This window comes from Hemibagrus wyckioides, linkage group LG11, assembly GCF_019097595.1.
Source record: "Hemibagrus wyckioides isolate EC202008001 linkage group LG11, SWU_Hwy_1.0, whole genome shotgun sequence".
NCBI lineage: Eukaryota > Metazoa > Chordata > Actinopteri > Siluriformes > Bagridae > Hemibagrus > Hemibagrus wyckioides.
The window spans coordinates 28,906,571-28,929,665 of NC_080720.1; the positions used below are offsets into that span (position 1 = coordinate 28,906,571).

At 38.9% G+C, this 23,095-nt stretch overlaps 1 protein-coding gene across 3 annotated transcripts in view; it reads left to right on the forward strand.

Annotated features, from left to right (window-relative positions):
* The window catches only part of zeb2b (zinc finger E-box binding homeobox 2b), a 79,166-nt gene extending 76,968 nt beyond the window's left edge, over positions 1-2,198 (forward strand). For all 3 annotated transcript variants that reach the window (XM_058403478.1, XM_058403480.1, XM_058403479.1), the window contains exon 9: positions 824-2,198. In XM_058403478.1, coding sequence (XP_058259461.1) covers positions 824-1,383 — 560 coding nt within the window. In that variant the 3' untranslated portion in view covers positions 1,384-2,198. The remainder of the gene's footprint in view (positions 1-823) is intronic.
* Positions 2,199-23,095: the final 20,897 nt, after the last annotated feature.

Genomic DNA, 23,095 nt, shown 5'->3' on the forward strand with positions numbered 1-23,095 from the left:
AAGAAGAGCGTGTGTGTGATCTGTGTCAGACATACGGCCTGAATGTGCTCAGTTGGTCTAAATCCAAACGCTCAGAACAGAGGAAGGTTTGGGGACAGATATATAAATATAAATATAAATATATATATATTTATATATATATTTATATATATCGACCCTGCCTTGCCCCTTTTCTCTGCTTGCGTTTTTGGTTAATTTCGTCGTATGATGTCATGAAATCTCACCCCATCAACAGCCGACCTTCTTGCTTTCCCATCGCATCCAATAGCATTCCAGCAAAAAAAAACACCAAACAAAACGAAATAAGAAATCGTTCTACCAATCTGCATCACCATGTGCGGCGCAGAGCCACTGTAGGAGACTGCAGTTCAATTTCAGCTTTTATTTGTTTGTTCCTTTGCAGCAGTCGGTGTGTTTGTTTGGTTTGCGTCGGTTTATTTATGTTGCATTTCTGGCAGTGAGGCTCTTCTGCTAAAAAACCCCAAAGTGTGTGTGAGTGTGTGTGTGTGCGTTTCCGGTCTCTCATGCTTCACCTCTAGGAGGGAATTTCAGAAAGTAAACTGACAAACACTCGCACTGATCGTGCTGGTGTGTGTGTGTGTGTGTGAGAGAGTGTGAGTAAAACACCCCAGAATTGAAACCAGAGTAGCCAAACATGCAAGCACTTCATAACATATATAAGTTACATTTGTTCATTTTTCCATCACAGTCATTTGATTTCACCCTTTTTCCACATCATTTTTGAGTACTACATTTTGTTTAGAGTCTCCGAGGTTCAAATTTTCGACTCAAAGCACCGCGTTGTCTTTGTGTGTCTCCGCAGGTAAAAGGCCGCACCAGTGCCAGATCTGCAAGAAGGCGTTCAAGCACAAGCACCACCTGATCGAGCACTCGCGCCTTCACTCGGGTGAGAAGCCGTACCAGTGCGACAAGTGCGGCAAGCGCTTCTCACACTCGGGCTCGTATTCGCAGCACATGAACCACCGCTACTCCTACTGCAAACGTGAGGCCGAGGAACGCGAGGCTGCTGAGAGAGAGGCACGTGACAAGGGGCGTCTGGAACCCAGCGAGCTCCTCATGAACCGGGCCTTTCTTCAGGGCCTGACGTCACCCGGATACCCCGAGCACCAAGAACGCGATCCGATCCTACGTGACGGCATCAACGGCGGCACCAAAGAGCCGGACGGAACCTACGGCAAGCTGGGGCGCAGGGAGGACGAGTTCGAGGAGGAAGAAGAAGAGGAGAGCGAGAACAAGAGCGTAGACACGGATCTGGACACGGCACGGGACGAAGAGGACAACGGCGAGCACTCGATGGACGACAGCTCGCTGGATGGCAAAACCAAATCGGACCACGAGGACAACCCTGAGGACGGCGTCTAATAAGACTACTGTGTTGTGTGTTCTGCAAGCTTCCCCTCCACGTCTTTTCATTTCTGTCGGTTGACTTTTTTCTTTCGGTGGCCACCTGAACAGACGAGCTTCTGGATTTGCGCCAGACTGATTAAAAAAAAAAAAAAGAAAAAAAGAAAGAAAGAATGAATCCAGTCAGGGAGGGGAGGGGGAAACGGGTGAGAAGCTGCATTATGCAAAAATGAAACAAATGAAATATTGAAATATGTTTTTTTTTTTTGTTTGTTTTTGTTTTTTTTAAAATGTACAGTATTAAGGCCTAAAAACTATGTGTGGTGCTACCATCTTAAAAAAAAGAAACCCTGTGTTCCATAGTATTTATAGCACAAAACTAGTAACTTGTACAAAAAAAAAATTGCACTCCGCTTCTATAATCACTACAAAAATAATAAAAAAGTATTGCCTATGTATATTTATAGTGTTGAAGAAAAAAAAAAGAAGAGGCTGCGGCGTGTTTGCTGCAGGTTGTCAGTATTATGAATTCTCTCGCTCCCACTGTGCCCTTTGCCGTTCTTCACCCCGGTGTTTACTCAGCTAGCCACATGTTTTTAGGCCTCCGCAAAATTTTTACTCGACGTGAAAGGAACTTAAATCGATAGCGGTTCGGGGTTTTTTTTGTTTTGTTTTGTTTTTTTGAAGTCTTAAACAGACTGTGTAGAGGAAGTGGAACGCTCCAGAGTGGAGACAGACGAAGGAAGAAAAGGCAGTGTTGAAGGAGAAAGCCTTTGTAAAGTCATTTTCTTTTATATTAGAGAAGATTAAAGAAAAACGAACAAAAAAAAAAACAAAGCCTTATATGCAAACCTTTTAATCTGTGTGTTTCTACAAAGTGCCATCCTTGTACAGTGTTAAAGGAGGACGGATGTTGCGTTGCTCTCGTCAGCATCGGCGTCCAGATGAAGATTTCTCCTCCTCCTCCTCCTCCTCCTCCTCCTCCTCCTCCTCAGTATTAGCAGAGTAGGCACTCGTTCTTTAGTTTACATCATGTTTGTGCAATTTTTTTTTCTTTTGCTTTTTTTAATCAGTATTACGCCAAACCATATCTCTCCAACAACGACGACAACAAAAAAAAAAAATCGATTCATTTTATTATGTCAGTTTAAATAACATTTTATTTATGTGGCCCATTTTGTATTTCCTAATTTTATTTATTTCATACTGTAGTGTACAGTATTATAGTTCTTCAATATATAGATATATTTTAGTAAAAATGAAACATGAAGATCACTTGGGCAAATTTTACGTAAAGAGAGCATTTATTGTGTTTTGAGACATTAATTGTGAAATGCGAATTTTCAGCTTCTTTCTTTTCTTTTTTTGTTTTTCTTTTTTCTTTTTTTTTCCAAGTTACTGGAAAAATTCCAAATTTGGGAACTTTTGATACGATATTGTGAAACACTGTATTTTCGACTGAGAAAAAAAAAATATTCCACTTTCTTCATCTTGTTTTTCTTTTCTTTTCTTTTTTTTTAAATAAAAAATGAAGAGGGACTGTTAAAATAAATACAATGTATTATACCATGAGAGAGAAAAAAAAAAAGAATCTTTCCTGAAATGTCTTTGTAAAAGTATTATTGAATTTTTAATTTGTAATTCCTCTTGGAAATGACCATGCTCGAATAAACGTAGCCAAATTAAAACGGTGACACTGTATGTTTTTTTTTGTTGTTTTTTTGCTTTGCTATTTCACAAATATTTAATAATTGTGTTTTATAACAATTAAGATGAAAAAATTAACTGTTTTATATTTCATTTATTGCTTTATATTTATACCACATAATTTAATTAATTTATTTTGCCATTTATTTTTTATTTAATGATCAGTATTTAATATACTGCTTTATATTTAACACACCATAACATTTTATTCATTTTATCATATCATTTTGTTATAGAATTTTTTTAATTACATTTACAAAATAAAATCAAGCACTAGATCTAGATCAAGCACTATTCTAGAACTCCATAAATAATAAAGACAACTCAGAATACATTTTTATCTCTGATTAAAGAATATTCTGGAGGTTTTTTTTTTTTTTATTTCAAACCAAAAGCTGCTAAAAGGAGAATCACTTTTTTTCATTTTCCTGCAGTAATTTTAGTGCATTCCCTCTAAAATGACCTTCTTAATATGAAAGAAAGGAAGAGGGAAGGAAGGAATGAAAGAGGAGAATAATAGATGCAGGAGAAAAGGAGGAAAAGCAGAGTCTCAGAGGAGACACGTTAAAGAACACATCAAATGTAGCTGATGAAAGTAGAGAGAGAAAGAAACCAAACTGATGCACTCGTTCTTTTACCTGATCTCCATCCACCTATCTCTCTCTCTCGCTCTCTCTCTCTCTCTCTCTCTCTCTCTCACACACACACACACACTGACACACACACACAAGATGCTGTGAGATATATGAGGAAGCCGAGGTGCTTTTTTTAATCACGAATGCTCCGTTTTCCAAGCTGCGATGTCACAGTTTTCATCAAGCCCAGCCTTGGTTTATGTTTTTTATTAAGAAGCTGAGAGCTCCAGTTTTTTTTTTTTTCTGTTTGTAGAAGTGCCAGCCCGAGTGACATCATGCAGCCATTGTTTTTTCGGAGAGCTCTGGAATTTCCATTTGTGCCTCTTGGTTTTATAACGCGCTCCCAGACAATGCGGCATTAACTCCATGCCGAGTGCGAAATCCAGCCTGGTGGACTGAGGTTCACGCTTCCTGATGTAATGGGAGCGACTCTGTGGCCTTCGCACACAGCTGTCACAGGTAAGACAACATCTGGCAGGGTCAGGCTTTAACATCTTTTGGAAAAAGGTCTGCAGTGTGAGTTTTAGGGTGGAGAGAAACTGCTTGTGTGTGTGTGTGTGTGTGTCAGAGAGAGAGAGAGAGACAGACAGGGACAGAGAGAGAGAGAGAGAGAGAGAGAGAGAGCACTGGCCAGCTATGTGGTATGTTTGGAGTCGTTCTCTTCTGATGATTCACTGCCTGCAACTAAGTAAGATTTGCACATTTTCTTTGGGACACACACACACACACACACACACATTTGTCATGCTATCCTTATGAGGACCTTTCACTGACATAGCTGCAGTTTTTTATTTTAAAAAAAGAAAGAAAAAGAAAGAAGGAAAGAAATGAAAAGAAATGAAAAAAATATTACAATGCTCATAGGGACATTTGGGTGGTCCCCATTAGGAAAACTTAATTCTCTCTCTCTCTCTCTCTCTCTCTCTCTCTGTCTGTCTGTCTCTCTCTCTCTCTCAAACTCTCTCTCACACACACACACACACTTGTCATATCAGCTTTGTTAGGACCTGGAAAGAAAAGTTGCAGTTCTTCTTAAAGAAAGCAAGAATTGACTTTGTGGGGACCAGGTAAAGGTCCTCACAAAGTCAGTCTTGGCAAATTTGTCCCCACTTTTTCCCACATGGGACATTTGATCCACACAAAGATATAAACAAATTCTCCCTACACACACACAAACACACAAACACACACACACACCTGCTTGTGAGGACCTTTGATTGACAATTGTTAATGCAGCTAATGAATGCAGTGCCTTCTCCTTAATCTCCTTAACCTCTTCTCTTGAAAGAAAGAAAGAAAGAAAGAAAGAAAGAAAGAAAGAAAGAAAGAAAGAAAGAAAGAAAGAAAGAAAGAAAGAATGTCCTTATGGGAACCAGATAAATGTGAACAAAAAAACAAAACTGTTAAAATTTCTTATTGCTCAGGAAATATTTGATCCACACCAAGATATAAAAACATGCTCTCTCACACACACACACACATCTCTCTCTCTCTCTCTCTCTCTCAGTAAAGAGTGACCTAATGTTGGTATTGGCTCGGCCATGTGTTCTCTGACATGTACGCTGGGAAACATGGCTCTTGTTGCGCTCCTTAAATCTTCCCGTATAAAAACAACCATCAGTCTGCCTCACCGCTAGACCACAATCGAATCAGTACCACACAGGGCCGATGAAGTCTTTACCTACAGCCCGCATCGAGGAATTTACCTCAATCATATTGCATCACTAAGTGAGCTGTAAAACATTACGACACTATGGAAGCACTCGAGATGCATAGCGAGGCGTTTATCTGGGATATTTAAACGTACCACAGCAACTGTTCAGCTAAAAGAAATATGCCACAATTTTTTGTTCCATCCTCAGAGTACAAACGAATGCTACAAACCCTGAGAAAAGAACAGAAACAAAACAAAGCTCGAAAAAATTCCTGAAGCATTTTATTCCTCTCACACCTCTTGCAACAATTAGTCAGCGTTAGCCATTTTCTATTTACAAAACCAATAAATCCAACACTTTTTAGTTACGTTTAAGGTCGCAGAAAGTTAATGAAACATCTTGAGCAACAGCGTAGCATTAATCCTCTCAAGACATAAAAAATTTAGCTACAGGAGGTTAATCCTCGCCTTTAAACCAATCAGAAACTGGGAATTTTTGTTAATGCTAACACACACCATAGTAACAGTAATCAAAAATTAGGTTGCATCAAACTGAATACAGTGGAACCTCGGCATAGGAATTTAATTTGTCCTGGAGGCGAATTATTAAGGTAAAATTTGTATTGCAAAACAAATTTTCCCATTATAAATAATGTAAATGTAGATAATCCGTTCCAGTCACCCAAAAATATGACCAATATCACCAATACGAAGCGTACTGTATGTAAACTGTATGGCTGCTTACAAAAATGTCAAGGGTCCTCACAGGAAGTTGTGCCACCAAGCTTGGGCTAAGAATAGAACGTTGGTATCGTGGGTTGACTCTTTCGAAACAGCTTTCGCTGACTGAAAAAAATTTCGTAAACTCACTTCGTTTGGCTTGGCTTGGCTTTCCACTGACGCAAACAAGATGTGAACGCGCAACTTAGACGCCGTTCGGTTCGGTATGCTGAAAATGCATCATACGCTGATGCAAAATTTCAATTCTTAAGGCGAAAATTCGTAAGGGAGGGCATTCCTATTCCGAGGTTCCACTGTATTTAAGAATTGCTCTTACTGAAGTACACTATTTTTTTTTAACACCGTGCCCTACATGATGCCGTGTCCCAGTTCAGCCGAGTCAGGCTTCCAGCTCTGTCCGAGTCTTTTGACCTCGTTAAATTATTTACACACTCCATATGCTGGTTGTGGAATTCTGCAGCCAGGGGAAGGACAGTGTGTGTGTGCGTGTGTGTGTGTGTGTGTAGAATGTACTGAGATCTGGCACATTCTGAGACAGTTCAATGTCAGGCACTTGGAGTGAGGGAGCAGCAAAAAAAAAAAGTGTGAGAGGGGAGCGAAAGGGGGGAAAAAAGAGAGAGATGACCAGCAGGGATTAGCCAATCGGTGTGTTAGAAGAGAGGCCAGCTGTTGCTCTGGCTGGAGGAGAGAGACCCTCTGAGCAGGTGGTCAGTCGCAATGCCAGCAGAAGAACCCAGAATACACAACAAATCAGAGTGCACACAAACCTGTCCTACTGGGACACCAAGACACCCTGTAGAGAAGACGTCTGCAAGTCTGTGTGTGTGTGTGAGACTTAATCATTGCAGAATCCGGCTTTTCTTTTTTCGCTGAGAGTAGCACTGTCGGTAAAGTCTAAGCCACACACACACTTATACTTATGAAGGTCAGAGACACTGACTGGGACAAATGACTGCACAAAATGCTCCTCACATCATCCAACACTTCCATAAAAAGATAAAAAAAAGTCCTTTAAAATATATATATTTCTAAATGCATGATGTGTTTGGTTTGACTTACAGTAATACCTCTCAGATCCGCGTCTCACGATTCGCGACTTCACTGATCGGCGAAATTTTCATTGGAACCTAACTAATTTGCATCCTCGCAAAATCCTGCAAAAGTGTTTACGGCTAATTCCGTGGCCATTTATACATTTTCATGCTTTTTAATGTGAAATTATTAAGAAGAATTTTGTTTATTAATTTGGTAATATAAATATAAAAGTAAAATCAACAAAATATCAATATAAATAAAATATAAATGTTATTTTAATTATGTCAAACGTCGCCGATTTCACGTACGTACAGTACAGCCATTACCACACGCTATTGGCTGGAATGGTTGGAAGTATCCAATCACAGAGCATTAACAGTTTTACCTAGCTGCTGATTGGCTGGTAGATAAGATGCTTTGTATGTGTGATGTCGCAGTTCATCTCCCCGTTCATCTTGTACTCGGTTCAACACGCATGTATATTACACGCATGTAAGTGTGAATAAGTGATCTCAGTGATTTTTTCCTTGGTTTTTATACAGGCGATACTGTACTATATTTTTAACGTCAATTTATTTCTTTTTTAAGGGTAATGTTTTAACTTTTAAATGAAATTAAAGTGTTTTGGGAGCATGATTGGGGTCATATTTAGGGTTTAAACTCTAAAAATCAGCATTTACAGTACAGTATTAGCATTTTTAGTGACTCCACCGCACACAGTGAGGTATTACTGTATAATAAATTTTCAGCAAGTCCTATTTCGTTTGTAAATTAATCTTGTCACAATTCCCAACTGATCACAACATTAGTTTCAGATTTGTTCTAGTCCTGTCTCCACCCCTTCTCCTGTAATTAATTTGTTACCTCATTGTGTTCACCTGTTTTATGTTAGCTCGTGATTAGCTTATGGCATTTGTTTATTGTGTGGTGTGAAGTCTTATGCTTTACGTTTAGTTTTAACCCTTTAAAGTTTCCCTAATCTCACATGGAAGTCTGCTACCATTCATGGATAAAACCTGTATCGATTTCTTCGCACCAGCATCCCGTCTCTACTCACAACATGTTATGCTATGTGAAGAAGTTAGAAGTTTAATTCTGATAACCTGTGGACTCTAGTTTGAATTTGGGTGTTTATGCAAAGAAAAACAGACAAAATGACAGAAAAGGAGGGTTGTGTAAAAACACGGGAGCTCAACTACACCTGCTGTGTGTCATTTCATATCGTCTAATATGATCTGAGCTTAATCTGTGATTAGTCTTCCAGTACATCTTTGCCTCATTAGCCTCATTTATCCAGGTGAGCTCAGTAAGAACCCAGTTTTTTTTTTCCTATTTTCAAGGACGGCAGTGATAATAGCAGGTGTAGAGTCAAAGATAATCTCATTAAATGATGCAAGTAGTTCAACGTAAATGCTAAAAATAAAGATTTCCATTCTGCGCTCTGCTTCTGTTAGCTAATAAGGTCATACTCACCTTGTCTCATCACCTACAAGCTCTCTCTCTCTCTCTCTCTCACACACACACACACACACACACACGAAAATTAAATACACATTTTAATTTTGGCTCCACATTTACCGGAGATAGGTGATTATGTGTTTTGCTAGTGTGTTTTTGCGCAAGCCTTTGATATGCCCAAACACAGATTTAAATGCGCAGCGTGTATGTGAATGTGTGTAAGTGTGTGTGAGTGTGTGGGTGTGAGTGTGTGCATGGGAGCTGAAGGCTGATTAGAATGCCTGATCATGACTATGACTGTAGGGCCCCAGCTGGGGAGCAGGAACATCAGTCATTATGCGTTTCCAGGGGAGTGTAATTGTGAGCGCTCAGCAGTGTGTCAGTGGAGGTATAATCATATCTGCTTACATTAGCGGTCAGTTATCCTGACACGCATTTCCCTCCCCCCTTCCCCATGCCACCGGGATGCTCAGGTCTCATTACCTCAGCTAACACAGACACACTGACACCTCCACACACATTCCTCCACTCTCACGCTCATACACCTCGTATCAGGACCTTGAGCTTCCATGACACCAGCATGTCAGTCCCAGTGTTAAAGGGATTTGAGTGATCAGAGATTAGCTTCGATTGTGATGTACTCTGGGAAGAGCAGAACGGTACACTTCTCATAAACGCCTCTCATGAACAGCCATAACATTAAAACTAGCTGCCTAGCATTGTATAGATTCAATGATATTCCGACACTTTCTATCATCACCGACGTTACCTTTTACAGCAATTTGTTCTACAGTAGCTGTTTCAACCAGATGCTCTAGCCTTCCCAGCCTATACATCTTAATGATCCTTGGTTGCCCATGAGCCTGTCTCTGGTTCTTGTGGTCCTTCCTTGGACCACTTTTGGCAGGCACTGCTTCCCAGGAACTCCTCACCAGACCTGCTGATTATTTGGTTATTTGTAGATGCTCCCAGTCCTCCAGCCATTACAATTTGGTCTTTGTCAAAGTCTCAGATTCTTGCCCATTTTTCCTGCTTCCAGCACATCAATGAGAAGAACTGGCTTATCACTTGTTTATATCCGAACACTAAAAGGTGGCAGTTTATAGAGATTATTGACAATCATCACTTTACCTGTCAGTGTGTTTAATGTTTTGTCTGATGGTGTATTTGTGTAGCAGTTTGAAAACTTTCTTGAAAACAGATCAAGAACAAAAATCAGGTTTTGACTAAATTAGCTTTTTCACCAAAACAGCACAGAAATGTTTTGTCTACTTGACAAAGATCAAGTTGTGTAAGGAGAGATGTGCCAGTTTAACAAATACTGTTCTGGAGAGTTCTTAAGATAAAAGAAAATTGTATTGAATTTTTCCATAAGAAATAATATAAATGCAAATAATTCGTTCCAGCCACCCGAAATAATTACCAATATTACCAATATGAAGCGTATGTAAACTGTATGGCTGCTTACGAAGAACTGACCCAAGCCAAGCATTCCATGTCAAGGCTCCTCACAGGAAGTCGTGCCACTAAGCTTGGGCTAAAAATACAACAGACCACTCATGCCACCAATCTGTCAACAAAAAAGGTGTGAAAAATCATGTAGCCTTTGAACACATGTCAAAGGTAATGTTGGTTGACTCTTTCGAAACAGCTTTCGCTGACTTTATCCAGAGGAATGTATAGAAATTTAAGGACATTTATTTCATTTACACGGCAGTATGAACAGTGCTGGGATTAGAAATTCCAATCAGCAGTCTGACGTCTTAACCTTGAATCAAGTCTTAGTAATTCTAGAGAAATCTTGGTACCCTTCATATATAAAAATAACCAAAATTAGTGCATCAAATGAATAGCACTCACTTGTAAGCTGATTAGCGAATAAACACGATTTATGCTGTTTTAAGAAATAAATCAACACCTAGGTGGTGTTAATGTTACAATTACCACCTTGAGGTTCATGTCATTTACTTCTTGTACACCACATCAGCCTGCAAATGCTAACCATTTCTTATTCATTATATTGTTTACAGTGATGTGGGAGGTCATGAACTCTCAAAGATTCTTGAGTTTGACTTGAGGAATTGTTCTAATTTCTATAACATAGATCATATCATGGTACGGTGTTAACCTGAAAGAGATTAACCCTTTAGAATATTGTACAGATTGTACAGGGCCTCTTGCTAGTTCTTTTGTGTGTGTGTGTGTGTGTGTGTGTGTGATTATGAGTCGAGGCTGTTTCTCAGTGTTTAATGGACTTAACACTGTTGCTACTCCCATTCAAAGAACAGATAATTACCGCAGAAGGAAGCATTGTGCAGAACTCGAACCTTTCCCAAGGACAGAAACGTATGTAATTTTTCCCCGCAGCTCTCTATATATAATTTTTTTTTTTTTTAAGGCAAGCATTCACACGTAGCCTGTAGGGATTAGGCCTAATGACAGAACTTAATTATATTAAGTGTAATTTTTAAAAACAGTTCACGAACCGCAAATTATACTTAAGATCACTCCTTAATGCTCTTAACAGTAATTACAGGTCTTAATATTGTATAAGAAATGAAGGAGCCGAACAATAAACAGAGCTATGTTATGAGAAACAATTCCTGCATAAATGGAGCTAGTTTATTACACTGTATAAGGACAGGCTTTGGATATTATATTCTCTGCTTCATACCACAGTGCCGCTCATTCACAGCGGCTTCCAGGATGGACGAGCGATGCCATCTATGGCTAATGATAAACACGGACAAATGTAGTTGTTATTTAAAAAAGAAAAATATATTGTTGTTGATGTTTTACTGTAGAACATTATGGAAGGAGTCTCCAGTGTGAGCGATTTGTAACCATCGGTAATCTTCAGGGTGGAGGAGGTTGTTTTTCTTGGTAGCACGGCGAGCTGAGTATTTATATATTTTGTCTTATTAATTTAAGTACAGAGATATAAAAAGAGGCGGCTCATGGAACATCATGGAACAGGACCTAACTTGGTTGATGCTCCACAACATTAAATAGATTCAAAATAAATTAAGGTATAGGAACAAGACAATACATCAGAATTGTGATTCCCTGTAATTTGGGGAAAAAAACCTTAGGACTCTGCATCATGGATTATTCTCATGTATATATAACAACAAACCCAATTACCTTTTATTCCTTAACCATTTATGCTGTACAAGCCTAAGTGAAATGAATATTCCGAGTCAAATAAACACACTCCTCATACTAGTGAAGCAATTATAGGTTTATATAAATAGTTACGGAAGTTATTTGAAATAAAAAAGGGCCACTGCTCTGACAGCAACGGCATAGCCTGGAAGAGTGTGCATTTTGGTACAGAGAAAGAAAGTGTGTGTGTGTGTGTCTGAGAGCAGTGTCCAGCCCCAGGCACAAACCACTACCCCATCACAGAATCACATTAGCAATCTCATTAAGCTCCAAAAGTGCAGATAATGTTCTAATGTCTTATGTTGTGCATGCAAAAAAAAAAAGGCACTAATAACACCTCAGTGAAGGCTAGCGCTGCCGTGCTTCGGCTCTCTCGCTTTATATAAGGAGCACATACTATAAATGTTCAGGATTTAAGTATGTAGGTCTTTGACCTAATATCACATGTGTTGTATTAATAGAACTGCCATAAAAGTCTCTCTTAGGCTAATTTGTGTGATACCGAATTCGACTCCAGCAGTCGAGTCTTTTTGTGCGGGTTTTGCTCTGTAGTAATTAGAACTACATCTATTTCTTAATGATCAGCAGTAAGGGTCAGGCCTCGCCAAGGCAAAGGACCCTCGTTTTCAGATGAAAAAAAAAAACAGAACAAGAGGGTTAGTAGCCATTGTTCTTTGCGTTGCGTTGCATTGAAAGTGATCTGGGCGAATTCTACTTTCCTTCCTTCTCTAATACTTTATCAAAGGGTCGGGACTCATTCACAACCAGCCCCATTATTCTAAGAGCAGTAAAATAGCATTGGGAAAGTGTGAAATGTTCTCTTAGAAGGAAAAAAAAAAGGTTTAGAGGTTCAATTACTAACTTATTCGCTAGTATAATTATATGCATATTTTATGTGTAGGCCCTTTTTAAAAGTAGAGTCAGTTAAGGAATTTCACCCAGTAATTGCTTGGTCAAGTTCTTTATAAAAGCAGGGGACACAGTGTCATGGCAAAACTCTCTCCTCCTCCTCCTCCTCCTCCTCCTCCTCCTCCTCAGTAATATAACAGTAATAAAATTTTCTATAACAAAAATGCAGTCGAAAGATTATTTTAAAGTCTCTGAAAATATGTATTAATCTGCACATTTCAGGGTAGAAGCAGTTTCAGTGGGATCTAGAGCAAAAAGGGATCAACTGGATCCAGCAGTGTCATTCCTAGCCTCAAAAATAGCATAGGAGAACAGGTCAACGTGTGAAACAAAGTGGGCACTCTTTTTTAGTCATTTGTTTCATTATTTATTTATTTTAAACACGAATTACCAGAGGTTCTGTAGTAGATCCCATCTTGCAGCTAATCGCATGATTCTATGTAAACTACTTAACAGAATGCAGTTTATCAAGTAAGGAAAGAGTTCTTACAGACTTCATAAATTTGCCATTTCATTTAACCTTCTCTCAAACGATTCAACGGGTCAAAAGATGTTTATCAAAAATGAAACATGACTGTGAAAGAAAGTCACTTCAAACTCAATCATTTATAGCCATAAGCTAATCATGGAATTCAATCATGTTAGTTACTTATCTAAAATTTTATTTTGTAGGTGGACCTTCATAAAAATGTACCTTAGCAAAGGAAACTCTGCATAGCAATGTCCATGTTCTTTCATTTCAACAATTTGTAGGATTCAAATAATTTAAAAAATATCCATTTTTTTTCTCAACCTGCTTTATATTTCTGACAGACTTTAGATATAAATCAGTAATCCCACATGACCATCTCCAGACCCCCCTGCTGTGATGGACTTCAAATCTTGGCATCTCCAGCCTCGCTTGCCTTTTATGATCATCAAGGTAGGGTGCCTTAGATCTGGCCAATGTCAAATACTTTCATTTCTGAATCTTTAATCATGGTAGTTTTCTTACGGTTGAAATGTTGATTTTTGCATAAATATGGTTTATTCATTTATATACGCTTCGCCTTGGTCACTTCCTCGCTTTTATCGTGGTATGAACAATCTTGTGTGTCCTACATCAATGTGTGGATATGAGCAAGCCAAGTCCTGTAAAGATTAATGAAGAAATACAAAGGGAAATAGTTTGTAAAGCTGGTCTGCGTGTCACACACCCTTGCATACAGCTACCTATTCCTGTGGGGTCACAGACCACCCTGTTCACTCACTGGCAATCATCTTCAAAAAAGGTTTCAGAAAGCATGTGTGGGCGTTATGTTCACTTCATTAAAAACAGAGTTTGGAGCCTGCAAGATGAACCGATACAGCTGACCACATAAAACCCACCCTGAAGGAACCGAGAAAGTTCTGGAAATGTTTTAGATGTTCATAGAAACAAGAGACATGGAGACCATCTGATGTTGTTTTGTAGATGTTTAAAACTTACCCGGATCAGAGGATCACCTAGCAATCAACTTTTTGAAAGATTAATATAGACCTGCTATTTGAATTATAGCAGGAGCTACTGCCAGAGATGTTGTTTTAGAAAATTAACCATCATCTGAAAAATTAAGAGTCACGAGTTTGGCAGTCCTGGAATATAAGTTGTTTTAACCAAACATATGGTCCATTGAGTTACCATTAAATTATTTTATTATCAAAAAGCAACCATCGGAGACAGACTACTATAGAACTCATTTAAAATGCCATTAGAAAACCAACAGACGTCTAGAATCATTAGCATCCTTTATACTTTTATATGAACCCATTTGTGACACAAAATGCAATTATTACAAAAACCAATAAGAAGCAATAAGAACTTTTGATGGTTTATATGTTTTTTTTCCCCAGCATGGATAAGGCCGGATTCTCTCAAAAGCAGGATAATTGTGTACAGGAGTTAATGACAAAGAAAATGACATACTAATCAAGCTGATCAGTTTTACCAGGGGAAGTAAATGTAAGCTGACCAGTCACTTTATTACTTTTGAGTGAGCAACTTGTTCCCATTGTTCTCTCTGACCTTCACCCATCACTGTCTATTTGGACTAACACCACCAGGCATAACTTCCTAGCTGGAAGTGAGTAACTGGATCAGGCTGAAGGTGAATACACTGGCTGGTCATGATGGCTTAGTCACTGGTTACTCTGTCATTCTTTTTCCAAATCCATCACATTGACTCACACGGGTGTACCCAAGGGTGGTCTCTTTTAAAAGGACAGTCAGTTGGAACCTTAGCCAAAGGGTTGAAATCAGAAGTAGTTACATCAATGATCTTGAGGACATTTACTTGGTGGTGAATGCATGGTCAGAATTGGCATGCATTTATTTTCAGGAGCCGATCCTGGGAACAATGGGAGGACGGTGGAAATCCAAACAGTACAAGTATTTGGGGACAGGGTGGAAATTGGAGAATTAAGTGGAAACCCATGTGGGAGAATGATCAAACCAGGGACCCTGGAATTTTTTTAAATTAACACCAATCATTCCTATTACACACTATACTGGACTACCTATGTTGATTTACTCTATTGTGTTTCTACAGGCCAGTTAACACACTCAGAAGAGTGTGAAATCTGCCCTCTTCCACATAGACAACTTTGCAACTCCCACTAACTTTTTAACTCCCATACGACTGGCTGGTGATGCTGTGATTGACAGGAGAGATGTGACATGGGGGATTTGACAGGGGTGATCCAATGGGGTGATCCGACAGGGGAGATCCGACAGGGGAGATCCGATAGGGGAGATCCGACAGGGGTGATTTGTCAGGGGTGGTCCGACAGTGGTTGTTCCAAAAGGGGTGTGCTGACAGGGATATGCCATCCCTTCCCCCCAGAGATCACATGCAATTTTTCTTTCTTGGGTCTCAGCCACTTATAGTTACAGCAGAATTCAATCTTGCAATCCCCTGTATTTCTGTTGCACTACTTTAGAATCCTTGGCTAAAAGTACTTTTCCAACAATAAAAGAAAATTCTCTGTTTATGCCAGCTACACTTTCAGAGAAAACACAGGTTCTGTCACGGTTTTCTTGGATGGTTAATATTTCTAGCTTTCTTAAGGACTTGGACCCTTTCGTAATAGTTCTTGTTCATTTCTTAGAAAACAGGTGCATAAAACCCCCCACTAGAAAAAACAGAAAGCAATGAACAGTAAGAAGCAAGACTGGAGAACAATCCACTTTGAAACTCTGCTGTTAATTTGCAACACAGTCTCTTGTCTCGATGTTCAGAGCAGTAAGGAGCAAGGGCTCGGAGGAGCACTGAATTCCTGTCAGAGGTGGGAGCAGTCAAAACCTCAGTGCCCGGCTTCTCTCTGTTGCGTCCCCTGGAGCCCACATGCAAATGATAGGTATGCAAAGATCTCTGGCTTTTATTTAAGAAATATGCCCTGCGGCATCTCTTGGCTGCGAGCTCTGTTTTAGTGCGAAATAAATAGTTGTTAAAGGGATCACATGAGTTTGTATCTTAGAAGATGAAAAGCTAATTGACATGAATAATTTATGGTGATGCAATATTTTATATAAATCAGACAAGAGCAGAGAGAGAGAGATAGAGAGGGAGAATGAATTAAGGCCAAGTTCAAACATCTCATATTAGGGCCGACCTCAGAATATTCATAAGAAATGATTTCCTCTGGATTACTCAGAGTCTTTAATCTTATTGTTCCTAGTGTCCTGAGGTCAATGAACTACAATTACCATCTGACACCAGAAGGGATCTCCGAGGTATTATACAGCCATTAATGATTCATTTCTTGGCTTGAGGAACCAGACAGGATAATGTAGAGTCATATACAATCGGCTGGTACCTATATGAAGAAAATAATTGATGTGGCATAAAGCCAGCTCTCTGGGAAGCTACGCAAACACATTGATTAGGTCTTTAAAGGGGTTCAAGTGGCACAGGCTTTAAACTTGAACCTACTTGTACCTGTTCAAACATATTGATTTTGCCTCAGATCGTTGGGGTTCTTACAAGAAAACGAAGACAAAAATCATTTGCAGGCTAGTCAATAAGCATCTGGGTGGTGGGTTTGGGTCTGTACTTACAATTTTAGATTATAAAAACATAACCAATAGAGTTTAAATCCTGAATGTCAGGTTTATTTATTGTGGCCAGTTAAACGCATATTTTGGGTGGATTTGGATCCATGTTTTGGATCTTTGTCCTGCTGGAAGTTTGAACCATGAACAAATGCCAAAATTTCATTTTAAAATCAATCTCCCACAACACCACAGAGCCTCATCCAGACCCTGGACGTTTTTGTATAACAATCTTTCATATTACACCAAACCCACCTTGATTGAATGAAGTTTTCAACTAACCAGTCCATTCTGGTTAAAATTCCAGTACTTTCCAAAATACCACCTAAACATTCTTTGGTGGTTTCTAATTGTAGATTTGTTGACTTTCAACTATCTTCTCCAAACCTCTGACATCCTTGGTAATTTTTTTTTTTTTGCCTCTTTAACCTCTACCTCACCTTGTATAGGGGTAAAAATCACTTACATGCTCTTCTTGCAAGTTCTTAGTTCTTCTGATTTATAAAGATCAACCAACTTCTTTCTTATTTCAGTTCGCTAACTTTCCCGATGTCAGCAGGTGACTAAAGGAATTTAGCATTTGCTTCAGCTCATATTTATACCCTAGTGAAATGCAGATGAACAGTTTTTCATTTAAGAGAACACAGTGCTTTTTCTAAAACTCATGAACCTATAGCATACTATATTTTTTGTGTAATATGGTACAATTGACTCCTTTTGACTGAACTGCACCTTCTCAAAGTCCACAAAGTGTCGGAATTAAATGCACCTCCGGCTGTAAAAGGGAGCTGCCATTAAGCCGATGATCTATGGGAGGAAATGTCGTTTCAGTGTGTATTGTTCAAGCAGAGTGTTCCCCTTTAATGAAAGGAGGGTATTCTTCTTTACCCGTAATTGGTGGGACAAAGAGTGCTCTCATGCTGGTGAACTTTTGACAGGGCCATTCCTGGGCTCCTGTGGGCTCGGCCTGGCCACTGTGCAGTGGGTGAATTCCTCGCATTGCTGAATGAGGTTGCAATCACATTTGTCTCTGAGCGTGTCTTTGTTATGGTCCTCCCATGGGCTGCCCTTCTCACCTCACCCCCAACCCTCATTTCACTTTCACCCGTAGCTCACCTTGGATTTCTTTGTGCTACCATGCTCTGGGAAAGCATAAAACTCTTCTTCACCTACTGTGTTGATTGTGTAACGTTGTGCTGCAAAAGGCGCAAAAGACATTGCTGTATTGTTGCGGTCCAGGGTGAAGTTGACAGGATTTCTAGCATGCTAGCTCCTTCCAGCGAGGGCCACACTAGTTAGCTGGGTTGACCCTGCATGTCCCGAGAGGGCTTTGTGTATTGTATGAGGGGGGTAGGTTAGGGGCAGATTGTTAGCGTACTCATGTGCGCATTTGCTCAAGTGGGCGTTCAGGGAATCCTCACTATTTAGCATGACGTATTTCAAAGAGCCGTAGAAGAGGCGGGAAAAAAAGCAGCCTATGGGCCAAGTGGCTGTCCCTTGATGACCAGCGCCAATGTGTTGGACTGAAAGCTTAATGGGCTAAATAGAGAGATTGAGAGAGAGACTGAAAGAGAAAGAGAGAGAGAGTCGCTGGGGGTTTGGGGCTAGGCACTTCCAGTATTTAAAACTTTTTCTGGACTCGAAGACCATTAGAGATTGAAAAAGTATTAACTCTGACATAATTAATTATTGCTTTTTTTTCCCATTTTTTTTTCTTTTGAAAAAGGACACTTAGTTCAAATCATCTGAAAATGTTTTTAGTCTTGACAAGTCCATAATATCTGGTATTCTGAAACAAAGATCCTGTAGTTCCCGGGATGTTCATTAAAACACCACAAAAACCTCTATATTGCATCTTTATTGAACTGTGGTCTGTCACTGTTATCTCATTCCAAAGCCTCATAATCTTGCATTCTTTGCAACTGTATGATATTGTTAGCGCTGTATTAAAAAAAACAACACACACACAAGAAAATTTAGTTTTTTTGTCAGTGTTGATTTGTAACTGGGTTTTTTTTTTCTTTCTTTCTTTTTTTTTTTTCATTTATTCAAGCCTGCCTCAGATAACTGCTTGAATAGCTTCCCATTTAGCGTGCCGCTTTCTGCAAATATGATTGTGTGTCTTTTGATGTGGCCGTGGGTTAAGTGATCGTGATTGTGTGTGACATGAGAAAGGCCGAGTCGTTCACTCAAACTTTATCCCATCAAATGCCTTTCACATCAAGACAATATTGAAGCGGGGCGAGCGGTGCGTATGGACTTTTCTGAGCTAATGCAGGATGAAACCATACACTCCACACACACACACACACACTCACTGCTGGCTGTGCTACAGTAGGCTTTAGATATGTATTTGCAATGGTCCAGCTTCTCACAAGTAAATGCTTTTCTGAGAATTAAAACACACACACACACACAAAAAATGTCCCAACTACAAGTGAACGCAAATCTCTCACATTTCAGAAAAGGGACTTCCTCATATCTCAGCGCAGCCATAAACGATATTATTCATGCACAGGTGCTGCTCCGATCCCCCTCCGAATGATAATTAAGATAATCTTTCTCTTTCTACCCCCCCCTTCTCTCGTTTCACACAGAACACTTTGTTCTGCACTTTCTCTCGTGTCAGAATTGCACACGGCGCCAGGCGCTCTTTCTTCCCCACTCTTCCTCGCGCTATTGTCTAATCCCCTCCTCAGCACAAAACCACGCCAAACAACTGGGACCGAATTTATGTTCTCCCCAGAGTCCCGCTGCCAGTCGGCCAGATAGGTGCCAAGTCGAATCAAAACTTAAAAGGGAAAAAAAATGGTCAAGAACAATCCTGTGGGATTTCACAGAGAGATTTAGTAGTTATATATCTGGGAATGATAAACACTATCCGAAAGTGGGGAAGAAAAAAGAAAACCATCACAATTCTTTTCCCTAAATCTTATATTTTATTGTGTTTTACTGATTAAATCATAATTTCATTTCTGTGACATGCAAGTCACTGTATTATAAAGTTGGCTTATGTATAAATATTATTATTTAAGTGAATAAAAAAATACTTCTTATTAATTCACGATTTTTTTTTGTATTCACACAAGCAGAAGTTGCTATAGAAACAATTTCTATTTTCAAACTACCTTCTGGCCAATCAGAATTGAGAATTCGTAAGTATGACAATTTTAATCGTACCCTTATAGTTTACTTGAATCTCATGCTTATGGTAAACAATACAGCTTGTATTTTTTGTGTTTTACTGGGTAAAGCATATTTCTGTGACATCATGTGTGACCAGTCAGAATTAAGAATTCAACAGCGCTGTGTAGCTTCAACTCAATAAATCCAAGTAAACTCATTTTGCTCATTTGAGTGTTAATTCTTTGTAATGGAACGTGCTAATGGTGTTTAGCTTGTGTGATGGACACGGGCAGTGAAGGTTACACAGAGAGAGTGTTTAGTGTGTAATTACCTGGACTACAAAGCGCTTTCCCAAAGGGCCTGAGAACTGATCTGTGCAATGAAGCTCTCTCATTAGCACTAACCTCCACTTCATTAGCATGGCTCTCATCCTTTACCTGGCCTGTCCTCTTCTCTCTCTCTCTCTCTCTCTCTCTCTCTCTCCTTTCTCTCTCTCTCCTTTCTCTCTTAGCGCATCTATGGACACGAAGGCGAAACGGTTTAAACAGGAAGTTAAAAGCATGAAGGTCAGGTGGTTAGATTTATCCTCTAGGATGTCTGTTTTTATCTTTGAAAATGACAAAAGAACTAAAAGTAAATAGTATAAATCAGCTCCGGAAGTGAAATATTTCAAGCAAAACTCAAACTTTTCAGCTATTATTTGAGTATAGAATTCCTGCCGAGTTTCCTAACGATCCTTCGACCACATACCAGGATGCTAATAAATCACTCAGGAACGTCTACTGTTTCGCAAAGAAGCGCTCGTGACCATGCTGAACTTTGGCTTTCGGTCCGTTTATCTCAGTCATTGGAAACACACTTTCGCTCTGTTTCAGTGTTTACGTTCGTGTGTGTGCCGCTGCGTGTCCGACTGATAGCGAGCTCCTTGTTTTGGGAAGCGCGGGTGAGCGACGGAGTAAAACACGGCGGCGCGAGCGATGATTATCGGTGCCGTGTGACTGCGAATCCAGCTGTATCATCTTAACACGTCGCCTTGTTTACAAGAAGCTTCTCCGCACCGTGAATGTGTTTGATTTCGCTTTTGCTTTTGTGTGCAAATGAGTTGTTGTGTTTGTCTTTGGTTAAGCTTGATTTGTTGCGTGTGTATCGATGTCGAGAGGTAGGTTTTTTTTTTTCCCTTGCTTTCATTTGCTAAACCACATGTTGCGAGATCGTGTGAAATAAAGACTGAGAGGAGATAGGAAGGTCTCCAGCTGGTTATTGTTACCTCCCGTCTCTTACAACACAAAACCTTAAACAAACACCTGCAATAAAATCTTCTGCTAACTGAAACATCCGTTTGTTTCAAGAACTAATATTGGAATTAAATTATGCATCATAAATGTAAAAATAAAAGTGAAATTTTGTAGCTCCGTTTTATTTATTTCTCTAAACCTACTTGAACAGAAGTACACTTTATTTCTATAATTTCCATGTAGAGAAACATACTAGAGAATACAACTCACTTTTAACTATACTTACATTTTACTTGTACAGCTCACATATACTGATCACTATACTAACGCTTTATCATTAGAGAAGTTCATTATGATTATAGTTTATTGTATGCTGTGAAGTATAGGTTTTTCTAGTATACTTACACTTGACTTGTAGAGTAGCACAATATACTTATAGTATAAGTTACTTGTAGCGGAGTTTATTACTAGTACTTGTATGGCAGTGCACTATACTTTAAGGTTAGTTCACTATACTTTTACTTATAGGGAGTAAACTATACTTGCACATGTGGAGTACACTATACCAATACTTGTAGTGGATTACACTATACTAATACTTGTAGGGGAGTACACTATACTAATACTTGTAGTGGAGTACACTATACTAATACTTGTAGTGGATTACACTATACTAATACTTGTAGTGGATTACACTATACTAATACTTGTAGTGGAGTACACTATACTAATACTTGTAGGGGAGTACACTATACTAATACTTGTAGTGGAGTACACTATACTAATACTTGTAGTGGATTACACTATACTAATACTTGTAGTGGAGTACACTATACTAATACTTGTAGTGGAGTACACTATACTAATACTTGTAGTGGAGTACACTATACTAATACTTGTAGTGGAGTACACTATACTAATACTTGTAGTGGAGTACACTATACTAATACTTGTAGTGGAGTACACTATACTAATACTTGTAGTGGAGTACACTATACTAATACTTGTAGGGGAGTACACTATACTAATACTTGTAGTGGAGTACACTATACTAATACTTGTAGTGGAGTACACTATACTAATACTTGTAGTGGAGTACACTATACTAATACTTGTAGTGGAGTACACTATACTAATACTTGTAGTGGAGTACACTATACTAATACTTGTAGTGGAGTACACTATACTAATACTTGTAGTGGAGTACACTATACTAATACTTGTAGTGGAGTACACTATACTAATACTTGTAGTGGATTACACTATACTAATACTTGTAGTGGAGTACACTATACTAATACTTGTAGTGGAGTACACTATACTAATACTTGTAGTGGAGTACACTATACTAATACTTGTAGTGGAGTACACTATACTAATACTTGTAGTGGAGTACACTATACTAATACTTGTAGTGGAGTACACTATACTAATACTTGTAGTGGAGTACACTATACTAATACTTGTAGTGGAGTACACTATACTAATACTTGTAGTGGAGTACACTATACTAATATTTGTAGTAGTGGAGTACACTATACTAATACTTGTAGTGGATTACACTATACTAATACTTGTAGTGGAGTACACTATACTAATACTTGTAGTGGAGTACACTATACTAATACTTGTAGTGGATTACACTATACTAATACTTGTAGTGGAGTACACTATACTAATACTTGTAGTGGAGTACACTATACTAATACTTGTAGTGGAGTACACTATACTAATACTTGTAGTGGATTACACTATACTAATACTTGTAGTGGAGTACACTATACTAATACTTGTAGTGGAGTACACTATACTAATACTTGTAGTGGATTACACTATAGTAATACTTGTAGTGGAGTACACTATACTAATATTTGTAGTGGAGTACACTATACTAATATTTGTAGTGGAGTACACTATACTAATATTTGTAGTGGAGTACACTATACTAATACTTGTAGTGGATTACACTATACTAATATTTGTAGTGGATTACACT